This window comes from Nannobrachium achirus, assembly GCF_963921795.1.
Source record: "Nannobrachium achirus genome assembly, chromosome: 16".
In the NCBI taxonomy this organism is placed as follows: Eukaryota; Metazoa; Chordata; class Actinopteri; order Myctophiformes; family Myctophidae; genus Nannobrachium; species Nannobrachium achirus.
The window spans coordinates 32,022,347-32,035,799 of record NC_137823.1 but is presented as its reverse complement, the minus strand read 5'-3'; the positions used below and the strand labels follow the sequence as shown (position 1 = coordinate 32,035,799).

The following is a 13,453-nucleotide window of genomic DNA, read 5'->3' as shown; positions in this document are numbered from 1 at the left end:
CTATCCAGCCTAATCCAGGCCTTCTTTGACCAATGGAAGTCCAGCTCATCCCACAGGAAATGACCAATATTCCACCTTGAAAATGAACAATTGACCAATCACACAGCAGCCATCTTGCCATATTGAGGACAATCACATGCTATAATCTCAATTGTCAGGTTAGCTAACCATGTTTACAACCCAGTGAAAACCCCCACCTTTCCTATATGGTACTCCTCCATAAGTAATCAGCATTAATTTGCGACCGTAAGGTCGCAGTTTAGTATGAAAACCTCCACCGGCCGTCCGTCCGTCCGTCCGTCCGTCCGTCACACACGTCACACCTTTGCCCTGCTCAATGTATACGTGTAACGCCTGATACTGAGGTGATGTGTCACTGTGACATCACAGATACTGAGGTGATGTGTCACTGTGACATCACAGGTGAGATCGCAGTGATGTCAGATACTCAGAGCAGGGATCTCCATATTTAGGCATAAACAGGTGACATCACAGTGATGTCAGATACTCAGAGCAGGTATCTCCATATATGGGCATAAAATGGATTCTGTTAGGGATCTCCATACTGTATATGGGCATAAAAGGGATTAGTGATGTCAGATACTCAGAGCAGGGATCTCCATATATGGGCATAAAAGGGATTAGTGATGTCAGATACTCAGAGCAGGGATCTCCATATATGGGCATAAAAGGGATTCAGATGGAGATTCAACTTCAATGAGTAACAATGGCAAACTGTCAACTGCCCGTATGTCTTGATAATTGGTAAAACAAACTTTTGGCCTATTTGTGGCTTATCATCACATCCAACCATCTTAAGATACTCAGCTAGTGGGGAATGCTCTCTTCCCTGGTGAGAATTGCCCCTTTATATAGGGCTTGTTTGTGTATTGTATGACATCACGCCACATCATCAGCTGTGGACTCTGTGATGTCATCGTATCTCCATATATGGCCATCTCCGTATATGGAGATATAAGTCGTCCATGCCCAGGTATGGGCTGGTGAGGTCAGACTTTGTGTGATGGGTAGGTTATCTCCATATATGGAGATTCAACATTCCAGGTGTAACTATGGCTGCCCGTATGACGTGAGAGGTGGAGGCTGTGATATTTGTGGAGATAAGCGACCAACCGATTAGGGAGTCTTACTGGTTATTCGCAAGTAACCTAGGCTTTAATTAAAGTCTGATTATGAAGCTGCATTTCAGAATGAATTGTTCTCTATTATGAAATAATCATTGCTTTGACTCCCAACTTGTGTACTAACCCTAAATTATTAATACTATTGATCAAAAGTGCTGAAAGTCTATCTTATCAACTAGCTACTTCTGAGTGAAGTGGCATTGCTTGGCTTGGACCATCTGCACTTGCCCCTGGGGGTCAGTCAGATGGGCAGTGAGGGAAGGACAAACATGGGCATATCAGACAAGATTCCTTTATCGATCGCAATATGTAGTGCTAATCTAGTGAGTGGTGCTCTGGCAGGAACAAGTGACTGAAAGGTTGAACAGCACAGCAGTCTGAAGAGCCATTATCAAATAGGGCCAACTCAGCATTCCCCACCCCCTTAAATAAGCCACTTTTTGTGGAGGAGCAAAGACCAGGTTCGGTGAACCTCGTGGGTGACTTTGGGTTGAGCATTATCAGAGAGTTCTTAGTTTGTACAATGGAGCACTATAGAAGATTGTATCTTTTTATATTATTTTGTGCTAACGATGCCACCTTACAATAGGCTGTTTAAGTGCTACTCAAAAGCTCTGGTATTTCTTATGAAAAGCTCAACTGTCCGTCAAGTCTGAGGAGAGAAAAATCAGCTTGTGTTGAGCTAAGCAAAGCCAGTTGAGTCTGTAATCATGTAAATGCACAGGCGTACGTCCATTTCACCAGATATGCGTATATACAGATGAAGAGCACACATTCACTTCATAGTTTTTGCATAATACTTCAAATAAAGAGCTTCTCATTCTCTTCACCACTCCATTATGTAGCACTGAGAAATGCATGTCTGGGTTTAAGTAAAGAAAGAGTCCTTTTCGATGATAAAAATGAAACCTTTTATTAGCTGTACATGCATTGGCACAATGACATACTGTATGAATTTATCTTTACCTTGCACACAAACCAAAAAAGAAAAATAACCAAGGCATAGTGCAAAACCTTTTTTTTATGCCAAGTCAGTTACACAATGTACAAATAAAAATAAACATACTCGCAATAAACTATTAAAAAAACATTCTAATTACAGTTTATGTTGATGCCACATGTGGCTTCACAGACTATTAAAACATTTTTAAGGTTCATTTCATAATGTCCAATGGACTTCTTAATAGAATATTATTGGCAGGTAATACTTTGAAAACAGATATGCAAATAATATGTGGAAAACATGAAGCACCGGAAACAACATAAAAAGCTACTAAATTCATCTTCCAACCAAACATATATTTACACATACCCAAACACTGCTATACTTTCTTTAAGCCCTATAACTATTGGGAGTGGTTAACATTGCATTGGATGGATTGTACAAAAGTCAAACAAAACTGGAATCCCCTCATTGTTGCTTTCTTAGTGTAACATATAATGTTATAAACCAAAGTTTCAGAACGTATATTTCAAAGACAGCAGAGGAGACGACAATGGTGGGCAGGGATGGATAGAAGAGTCGGAGGAGGGGAACAAAAGAAAGTTGTCAGGAAGATAAGCTGTCCAAACATGTACCATTGGATGATGGTATAAAATTGACTCCCTTATGAACCACCTTGTTTAATTTGTATACCTATTTTCTTTTTCAACCTGAGACACTCAATTAAGCCCAAAGCCAACACTTCTGGCTGGGTTAAGATGTAAATGCAGGGCTGAGCGATTTAGAGATGAAAGATGTGCTTGTTGGTTATCAAAGAAACGAAATTGAACAAATCTATGAAGTTTAGTTTTCAGCTAGTTTTGATGTGCCTCAAGTTTTAGTCAGAAAACAAGAGCCATTGAACAAATAGAACCGTGTATTCTGTGATTTTGACCTACGCCCTTGTAGTAAACTCATGTTTCTCATGCAGAAAGTAAACAATGGCTCCACTGTTCAACACTACATAACCCATAAATGAAGATTAGTTTTTCAACAACCGAACCAAACCCTGGAAAGCCAAAAATCGCTCAGCGCTGCTATGCAGATATCAAGCTCTAGGCACTCTCAGTCACATGGCAGCGTAATGGGAGATGGCAGAAAGAGGAGCTACAGGGTTGAGATCACAGTGAATAAAACACAAAGCACATCATCATCATCATTACCAGCATTATTGTCATCAGCTCTGTACAGTACAGTCAACACAAGGCAAACCCCCAACTGGCTGTTTGACAGACGCTACAGTGCATTCTACTGTACGCAAGTCATACAGAAGGGCTTCTTTGATGTCTTTTCTACCAAGGGGTTTTCTGTCAAGCCTGAGTTTGCACTCAACACAACTGATCCCTTCACTTGGAGTTGATTGATCATAGCTCTCACCTAGTCTTCACCCATTCTCTCTCCTATTGTTTAGAGAGTTGTGCAATCATGCACAGATTCTATTTATATATATATAAAAAAGTCCTAATGCCTGGATTCCTGGACAGGGGGTTTCTAATGCGGCTTTACGTAATTTACGTATTTTGTGTGGATCTTGGTCTTGAGAGGCAAATAAAACACACACCAGACACTATTGTCTTAATACAGTGGATTTCACTCACTCATCCATTCGTTCAGTGACCCGATTTGACCCGCTTTCGACCCTCACACTGCTGAAACAACATCAGGATAAGGCTTCACTGTAGTGATACAGTGGTTCAGGACGTTGTGTTTCGTTTTGTCAGCCTAGGCATCGTCTCATCTTAAAAAAGGCACGTGACTTGGCTCTGTGGTTCACAGTTCATGACCGTTCTGTTTTCTTCCATGTTGTTTTAGTATTGTTTTGTTAATTTAGCAGCACTTGACATCCATCTCTGTCCCAGAGCGAGTTCGTTCCAGAAAGAATGACATGTCCCCTCATCGCAAATATCGACATGCGTACATATTTACAGAGAATGTGGATTCCACTGACATCGAGAGAAGAGCTTGATATATTTTGCCGGTTGACATGAAGTTTGTGTTTGTTGCTCAGTGGGAGAAAAGATTTGTTTGTGTGAAACATTTATACTGAGCATACTTTTTGTATGTGTGTGCAGTAGAGAGAAACGGAAAACAAAAGGTGTGTGTGTGTGTGTGTGTGTGTGTGTGTGTGCGCGCGCGCGCACGTACGTGTGTGTGTGTTGTGTGTCTTTATTTAACCAAGTTTAAGAGTGTTTGATAGTGTATTTGCCTTTCTGCAGCTGGGAGATGTACAGTTTTGACTTGGTTCCATCCAGCCGTTTGAACCAAACCTCATCATGGTTGATGGTGGTGATGATGGCACTGCAGTATGCACACACAGGAAAAAAAGTTAGATTCATGTCTATCACTACACATAAATATCACTGTACACAATATCCTTCTATGCCTAACCACTCTTGCAACAGAAAGCTGCTCACACACAAAGAATATCTCAAAATAGATCAAGATGACTTTTTGCACAGTCAAATGTTTTTCCCTTTTTCGAGTGGGTTTGGTTTAGGAGTGGATTCAGTGTGTTTAAGGTCAGAGTAAGGATTTGGAAGAGTGTAAAACACAGAGGCATGTACTATTATATTTGTGAGAACCTAAGCCTGACTCATTTTGCCTGCCAAGCATGTAAACCCTAAAGCTAAATGTCATTATTTTCCAGGATATTCCTGATCTCTGTATCCTTGTGAAGACATCTGTATCACACACACACACACGCACGCACGCACCTAGTGGGGAACTCATCCTTCCTGTTGATGCAGATGGCCTGCCCTCTGCAGTACCACTGGCTGTCATAAAACAGTCGTCCATCTTCTGAGCGTGCCACATGATGGTGCCTTTCTGGCCTTACTGCCGGGACTGGAAGGAGTGAGAGAGTGCAGAGGGATGCGTGCGAGAGAGACAGAGTGGAAAGTAATAGGAGGACAGACAGACAGACAGACAGACAGAAAGGGGAAGGGCAAGGAGTAAGAGTGTGATGAAAAAGTTACAAACACAGATAAGTGAGACGGGAGCAAGGGAATAGAGTGAGAAAGAGAGGGGAAGGCAAGAGACAATAAGAGAGGAATAAAAATAAGTATCCAAGCACAGAAAGTAAAAGGAAAAAAGATAGTAGTGGTGGGCAGAGGGAGAGGAAGAATCACCAAACATTACTCTCAAAACACCAGTGCACTGTGACCAACAAATCATCAATCACTGCACTTTTTCCTCAGTAAAGGCTATGCATCGACTCTTTACTTCCTGGCTAACTGAGGGCTACAAACTATATTGCGAGCCAAATATCGATTGTAATGGAGGAAGATGCTTACCATCGACCTTCACTCTGTGAGGAGGACCTATTGACGCCATTGCCTGAGGAGATTTTGGACGCAGGTTGGAAAAAAGAAAATGAAAAAGGTCACAACAGAAACAAACTTCAGTACTATCGATCAATACACAGGGAAGCCTTGCTTATGTTTGAGTGTTTCCTTTATACCTTTCTTATTGCTGTCCAGTCTTCAAGGATATCCAGGTCTTGCAGCATGTAAACAATATATGGTCGTGATATAGATGGTCAAGGACAATGCACTTTAAGGCGGTGGAGATATTTTTAGGCTCACCTGCACAAAGTATTTTTTATAAATATTTTGCTGTGAACGAAGATAAGCCAAGGTCAAGCATTTGATGTTAAACAAACACACAAAATGAAAAACAAAGGATATCAGAAACAACAACTGGCTTCTTCTTCTTCACAGGGCAGAATGGATCTTTCTTCTTATTTTTCCGTGAGTGCAACCCATCGTTCCACAACTCTGTGGAGCAGACAGCAGATTAGGGGGATGAGAAAACCAGGGGTCCCAAATCACCTGCTTGCGTGGCATATCTGTGGTCATATATCTTTTAACAAGCTGTTTAAATACTGATACTGATGGTGTGGCATTTTGAGAGATGTCGACGCCGTTACTCAATGATGTACAGTAGCTTTCACAAGCTTTATACAGTACATCTGCTACGCAGATGTACAGTATAGCATACTGTACATCTGCGTAGTATAACGGGTCGATAGACATATACTGTTTGCCTGTCTACAAATGCTAAGAATGTTATTTAGAAAACATATGGTTTAGACATGCTAGGTTTGATGTTTACCTGGTATCCTAGTTGCTATGTAGCACTACATTGTTTTCTTTCTATTCTATTTACTTGATACCTAACCCTGTCACCCTGACTAAGGTTTACACCACTTACTCTGATGGTAAGTCGCTCTGGATAGGAACTCTAAACAAATCTGTGCCCGTCGAGGGCCTGGTGATTTGGAGGAAGGAATGGAGTCCGACCAGAGCCTTCCTTCTGTATCTTCTCCACTACAGCTCTTTGCTAGAAATAAAGTATTTATTTTCCACTCTGCTGTACAAAAAGCAGTTTCAACCAAAAAAATCACGAAGCAATATGGACTCTACAGTCTACATAACACACATGTGTTTTATGTACCATTGAAACCAAAGATGGCTTGGTTTTGCTCTCTAAAACATATCTGTACAGAATAAGGAGTGTAGCCCTTTAAAGCAGCTAATGGCAGTGCCATTGCGATGACCGTAGCTCTGGATGTGGTGCAGTGACATCAGCTCAGTGTGGGTTTATGCTGGAGGTGTGAGTGTAAACTGAAACTGTGACATGTGTTTGCTTGCCACTTAACAAGAGGTGGCATGAATTTAAATGAGTGCCAACTGCGTGCACTAACACGTGTCTCTGAGTGTTAGTGCTAAGTGTTGCCAATGTTATATCTAGTGTTAGGGAAGCAACTAAGTTGTATTACAAAATAGCTCTCTTCTTATGCTATTAGCTACACTGGTCTTCAGTAATATTCATTTATCAATTTAGGCATTAAGTTACTTTATCTTTTAATGGAATCCGTCAAGTAATGGTATTGCTACATCAAGGGACCAATTACACATAAACCAACATCCTCTAACATTGCCATTAACACCGGTAAATGGCCTTTAAATATACACCATATATCTATGACAGCTAACTAGGACTTTGGAGCCCTCAGAGGAGTCTGTGTTTATGTCTGTATTCTGTAAGCATCTCTCTTCCTATATTATTCATTACACCCACAAACCACAGCTGTAAATAAGAACGTAATCCTAGCAATGCACAGCAATTTGTTGTATAAATACAGCAGATTAGTAAAAAGAAAAATGATAATCACATTGGAAAAAGTGAGGAAAGGGTGAAGAGTTTGACAATGTATGCATTTAGTAAATATATTCTCTACAATGTAATATGTGTAATAAGGTGTGTAAACTAAATGTATGTCATTTGATCAACTGAGAACTTTAATTACACATTTGTTTAATTTGTATAGAAGTCCCTATTGGTTCACTCAGCGTAAACATTATATTACATCGTTATACAGTATATACATACACACACACTGTATATGAACAGTGGCCTGAGTCTTCCTGGTACCTGAGGTAATGTCAATACTGTGCCTGTCCTCCTCCAGCCTTCTGATCTTCTCCTCCAGTTCGCTCTGCACCGTGTCAAACAGCAGCAACTTCTCACTCTGGAATGAAAACACAAGCACACGCACGCACGCACACACACACACACACACACACACACACACACACACACACACACACACACACACACACACACACACACACACACACACACACACACACACACACACACACACACACACACACACACACACACACACACACACACACACACACACACACACACACACACACACACACACACACAGACACACACAATTCTAGTCACTGATTGGCCAAAGACAAAACAGGAAGTGAGAGACTTATCCGTCCTAGAGGCGACCTGGCATTTGTAAACAAACCTAAGCACAACGGTGGGGGCCAGTGGTGGGCAAGGAGGTCGGGAAAATGTACTATTCTGTCCATATCGTGACATAACTCGGTAACGGCGTTGGGTCAACTCATGCGACCGTCGCAGCGCTCGCCGTAGCGACACGACTCATGGTCGCCTGAGACGGCGCAACTCCGTCGCCATCACCGAAAACAAGCGCTCCTTTCCCTTGCAGCCCATCGCGCCCCCACCACTGTGCTTAGGTTCGTTGGCAAAAACGTGCACGCGTCCTAGAGCATATCTAGAAGAGGCATCGTCAACCAAAGCCTGACTAGGGGTTCCAACACACATGCAATAGAAATTAAGAGTATAGCACAAGAGTACAATATTTACACTTTTATCTATTGACAGTTCAACTGAAAACTGACATACTATTTTGGATTTATCCAAATGGTAAATGATTTCTGTCCTGTGTGTTGTTTTAGGCTTGGTTGCCTAACATGTGTGCTTTGTTGTGATTTGTGTTGTTTTAACTCCAAATCCTACAAATCCAATTTCCCTTTCAGCTCAATATGTATCTGAATCTTCCACTCCAATCACAGGGTGTTTCACAAGCGCCGGCTGTTGGCCAGATAGCCGTACATTAGAACATGTCCGGCGTTTTTATATTTTGCAAAATGCATCTCCTTCCTGATCATACTATGTCTCCTTATGCCAATGGCAGAAGGAGCTTTACATTCAATTACATCCGAGCATTTGTCACGAAAACAAACGATATGCTGTCTCTACAACTGCTTGTAAGTGTGCTAAATCTTGTTGGACAACTGCAAGTTCCCCGCGTTCCAGTCAAGTTTTCTATCCCGATTAGATCATTTTGTTAATGATCTAATATACAGTTGTATTTAGATAATACAATATGTGTAGTGAAAAGTTCAATTAGCCTACATTCACTACGCCAATGTAGGATAAAAGAAAGTCCACGTTTTAATAAATGGTATCTTGTAATTTTATGTGCAAGGCATCAAACGCACTGTATTGGTAAAATTTGGTTGCGCTGAACGATGCAACCACATTTTGCAGACAATGGTAGATTGGTTGATTGTCTGCACTATAAAATTAATCATCTGTGAAATTTAGGTCAGAGAGCATTTGCTACAGTTAGAAACACGAGAGACAAATGTGAACTGATATTAAGCTGCCGCTGGTAAAGCCTCAATCCACCATAGTATGAAGGGGTCCTCGCCAAAAAGAACAGATCTACAAGGTAAGAGCACTTCACATCACAGCCGGTTTACATTTCTTTGTACGATGTTGTCGCATTTCAAAAAGAGTCAATCTACAAGCTCACAGTGTGTCGCATCTCACAGTGTGTATTATGAACACCTTTCTTTTATCATAATACAGATTATGCCACACAACATAACACTGATATGTTGTCCTCTCACCTCCCAGTGTTGACAGGCAGCCTGGATCTCACACTCATATTTGTTCTTCACCGATTCCACACACAGTTCTCTGTAGATCCCTGAAACAAACAAGACCTGGTTGGACATACTGTAGCACATCACTTTTCACATATCAGTGTATTACTTAGGTACAAGAATCATCAGGGACATCCCGTTAAGATATGATATAGACTTTTAGATGTTGATTCAATATATATTGTGATTCTGTGCTTTATTTATACATTGTGTCATCGCCAAGAACTGATCCTTTTTTGCGAGAGAAGATACAAAAAGCAAGGTGTAGCCCCTATGGGACAAGCCACTATGGGATTCAGACAATGAGAGTCCCATTCTCTTACCTTGGTTCAGATTAGCAGTCTTCCGAATCTGTCAGACTCGCCTACATTGCACATATACTGTATTACACGACTACACCCACACTTGTGTTCACACTCAATACTTTGCACCCGCTCTCAATCTCAACAAGAATAGGCTAATGGGACAGTAAACCATGCCAGCTTGAAAACACCCACTCAGCAGCTGTTCAGAACTAATATTGTAACAATAAATCAGAAATTGTGAAACAACAGTAGATCAACTAACCCTCTCTGGTTTGAAGCAGACTACTGTACAGGGGAAAAACGGAGTGGTGGAGGCTACGTGTGTGTGTGCCTTGCGTGTGTGCATGCGTGTGTGTGCGTGTGTGTGTGTGTGTGTGTGTGTGTGTGTGTGTGTGTGTGAGTGAGTGTGCCTGGCCTGAACAACAGCGCCCCTCCCTTAATGTGTGTGATTGTATGTGTGTGTGGTCAGCAGAGGTATTGCAGGCTACAGATATGTCCGTCCACCCATCCACCCACATAGCCACGGACATAGCCATTCAGAGGAGCGGCTCCCACCGCTCAAAAAGACCACAATGTACCAGCAATCATGGTTAAAAGGATGTCTGCCTTTAAAGATGTCACTAAGCACTAAGCAGCTCAGAAATCATACTATAGCAGCAAATTAAATAGCTTCAACTACTACAGTATGTAAAGCACCAATTTTTCAGAGCGGCAACCATAACTGTGGTGTCAAGCGACACCGCAGCTACACATCGAGTTTGTGGACATGTGCTTCTGCATAAGTAATGCTTGGCTTGATGCCTGAAGGTAGAACACAATGTAATATTTATAATAACCCACCAGCAACTTTGGTCCTGATCTGCATGTTCTCCTGTAGGTTGGCTAAAGGCTCCAGATACTCTTGAGCACAGCCAGCCATCACCTCCTGGAGCTTGATGTCCACCTGGCTCAGACGCTCCTTGTACAATCTAGAGCAGAAGAAACGGTTCCACTTTAAACCTGGCTATTTTGAGCATGTCATTGTAGGTGAAAACAGCAGATCTACAAGCTTGAAAGACAAAACTCATAACACATGGGCTATTTTTGGAGCTGAGAGGGACAGAATTTCTCTTTTGGTTGGAAAGCTGGTCAGGGAATGTATGTTTTAAGTCGTTGGGGCCTACCACTTGATAGTAGACAGATGACAACTCCATAGAACCAGTTAGTAACCAGCTAATATCCCATCATTGTGGTTTTGTTTGTAAATGTCCAAATATTAATAACTATTACATTTTTTCCAAACATTAACAACTATTCACAAATAGCAGAGCCCTAATAAGCCGTAACGCTTACTAGGATCTCCTTTTAGTTGACCTTATACCAGTGATTTGCGCTGTCATGAAACTGTTCACTTTTCTATTGCAAACTGCTAATACACTTTTGAATCAATCAATCAATCAATCAATCAATCTTGTGTGAGAACTATTGATTTAGAAGGCATTTTGTAGAATGGGCCTCAGGTCTTAATAGACCTTTTGTCAGCCTTCTGATTGGTCCCTGAGACTCCCTGACTGGCCAACCAGAAAAAACATTCACTTTTTGCTATCGGGGGTGGAGTTTGTGCAGTGGAGAATGTTGTTTCAGCCTTTCAAAAACTGTCCGCAGTGCGGAGCACGGCAATCGCCTGGTACGGCTGCGGCAGTAGGGGGCGATCTCGCTCATCATAATAACAAACTAGTTCACATGGACCTTATCAATGGTCTAACTAGTTACGATTGGGTACATATATTTTAAATGGGCAGAATTACGTGTATGTGAGGAGAACAGATTATAGTTCTCCTCTTCCTACCCAAGATTCAATGCGCTTTCTATTGCTATTTCTATTCTCTCTCTGATCCAGAGGATTAAACTAATTAAAACATATATTTTCGGGGGGAAACTACTGTTTTGCTATGTAATTACTGTACCCTTTTCTTCCCTTTTTATTAATATCACGTAGATGTGTTTTTTTTTGTACTTTATATAGCTGTAATGAGGCTATGAACAAAAAAAAAATCCCATCCACTTCCACTATAAAAGAATCTGCAATAGTGATTCTGTCCCACTGGGATTAAACACATTAAAACATATATTTTCGGGGAAACCCACTGTTTTGCAATGTAACTACTGTACCTTTGTCTTCCCTTTTTATTAATATCACCTAGATGTTTTTCCTTTGGTACTTTATATAGCTGTAATGAGGCTATGAAAACATAAAAAAATCCCATTCACTGCCACTATAAAAACAATCTGCCCAGGGAAAATGTCCCATCATAGTAACAGGGCAGAATGGGGCGGGATTTGCAAACTAGTCTATTCAACAGAACATCTGTGCCTACTGTTCTTTCAGGTCTGTGAACTGCTTCTCCAGTGTGGTCATCTCATCAAGGCACTCCATCCTCCTCCTCTCACAGTCTTCATCGTCCATCTCTGTTCACACCACATACCGTAGGGAGACGGGGGGAAAAAAGACAGGCTCAGCATCATGACGGCAAGATAACCTCTAGTCTAGGCAAATCAACAACAGCTTTCACCTACTGTTACAGAAGTCTTTTATCACAGTGCTTCTCAAACTTTTTCATGTCAAGGACCCCCAAATTGACACTTATTAGCCTGCAGACCCCCATTTGAAAAGACATAACAGGGACCCCCATAAGAGAAGAATTTTACGGTTCTAGGCTAGCAGTGATTCTCAAATATTTTAATTTCAAGGATCCCAAGTTTGACATTCATCATTCACCCCTGTTTTAATGATATTTCTATCTCTGATACCACAATTTGTAATGTAAAATCAATGTTAATTTAACTCTGAGAGTGTACAAATGGAACCAAATGGACCCGTTATACCCATAAGGGTCCGTTTGGTTCCTAACTATAATTTAGCTGGAGACCCTCCGGAACACCCTCAAGGACCCCTGGGGGTCCCCGGACACCACTTTGAGAACCAATGGTCTAGACTCTATGGGCTATAGGCAAATCAACAACAGCCTTCGCCTACTGTTACAGTAGTCTATCATGTCATCATCATGTCACCAATCCATCACATTACACTCTACATCACCACTTGCACTGCAGTGTCCCTATCATGATGCGATTCCGATGTGGGGTTTATACATTTCACTTGAGTCTATCATCTGACTGACACTGTTGGCTTTAAGCTCAACAGTAAAAGCAGATTTTTTTTGCTGTGCTAAAGTTGAATTGTGCACACTATCTGCACAGACAGATGCGATCTCTCTCTCTCTCTTTTTACCCGAGCTGTCTCCATCTTCAGACACGGACGAGCTGACGGTGTCCTCCTCGTCCGTGCTGCTGCCGTCCTGCTCGGGGAAATCCACCTCCATTTCCTCGTGGTTATTGCTCTCCTTCTTCTCCCTGATGTGAACCGGCATGGCGTCGATGGATGGGAGAGTGAGATGTTTGTGTACGTTAATGTTGACCTCAAAAAGAAAACACCCTGTGTGTATTCAACTATCGAGGACTGCTAACCCGGCTAGCCACATATCTAGACTAGAGACAGTAGCTTAGAGCTCTGGAAAACATGGCCACCGCCGCCGACCAATCACCGGCAGTGGTGGTGGAAAAAGTACTCAATTATTTATTTACTTGAGTAAAAGTATCAATACAACTGCTATGTAAAAAATACTCGGCTACAAGTAAAAGCCCACAATTCGAAATGTACTTTAGTAAAAGTACAAAAGTATTGGTATCAAAATGTAC

The 13,453-nt window shown here is 41.6% G+C and overlaps 1 protein-coding gene across 1 annotated transcript; it reads right to left on the bottom strand.

Moving 5' to 3' along the window:
• Nucleotides 1-2,068: 2,068 nt before the first annotated feature.
• LOC308301358 (breast cancer metastasis-suppressor 1-like protein-A) lies at nucleotides 2,069-13,226 on the bottom strand. Its single transcript, XM_080745319.1, is given in 10 exon segments — nucleotides 2,069-4,425; nucleotides 4,842-4,971; nucleotides 5,421-5,463; nucleotides 5,588-5,650; nucleotides 5,794-5,903; nucleotides 7,564-7,660; nucleotides 9,375-9,454; nucleotides 10,556-10,683; nucleotides 12,073-12,163; nucleotides 12,987-13,226. Coding segments are annotated over 10 exon segments (999 nt in total). The 5' UTR covers nucleotides 13,126-13,226; the 3' UTR covers nucleotides 2,069-4,307.
• Between the last annotated feature and the right edge of the window lie 227 nt (nucleotides 13,227-13,453).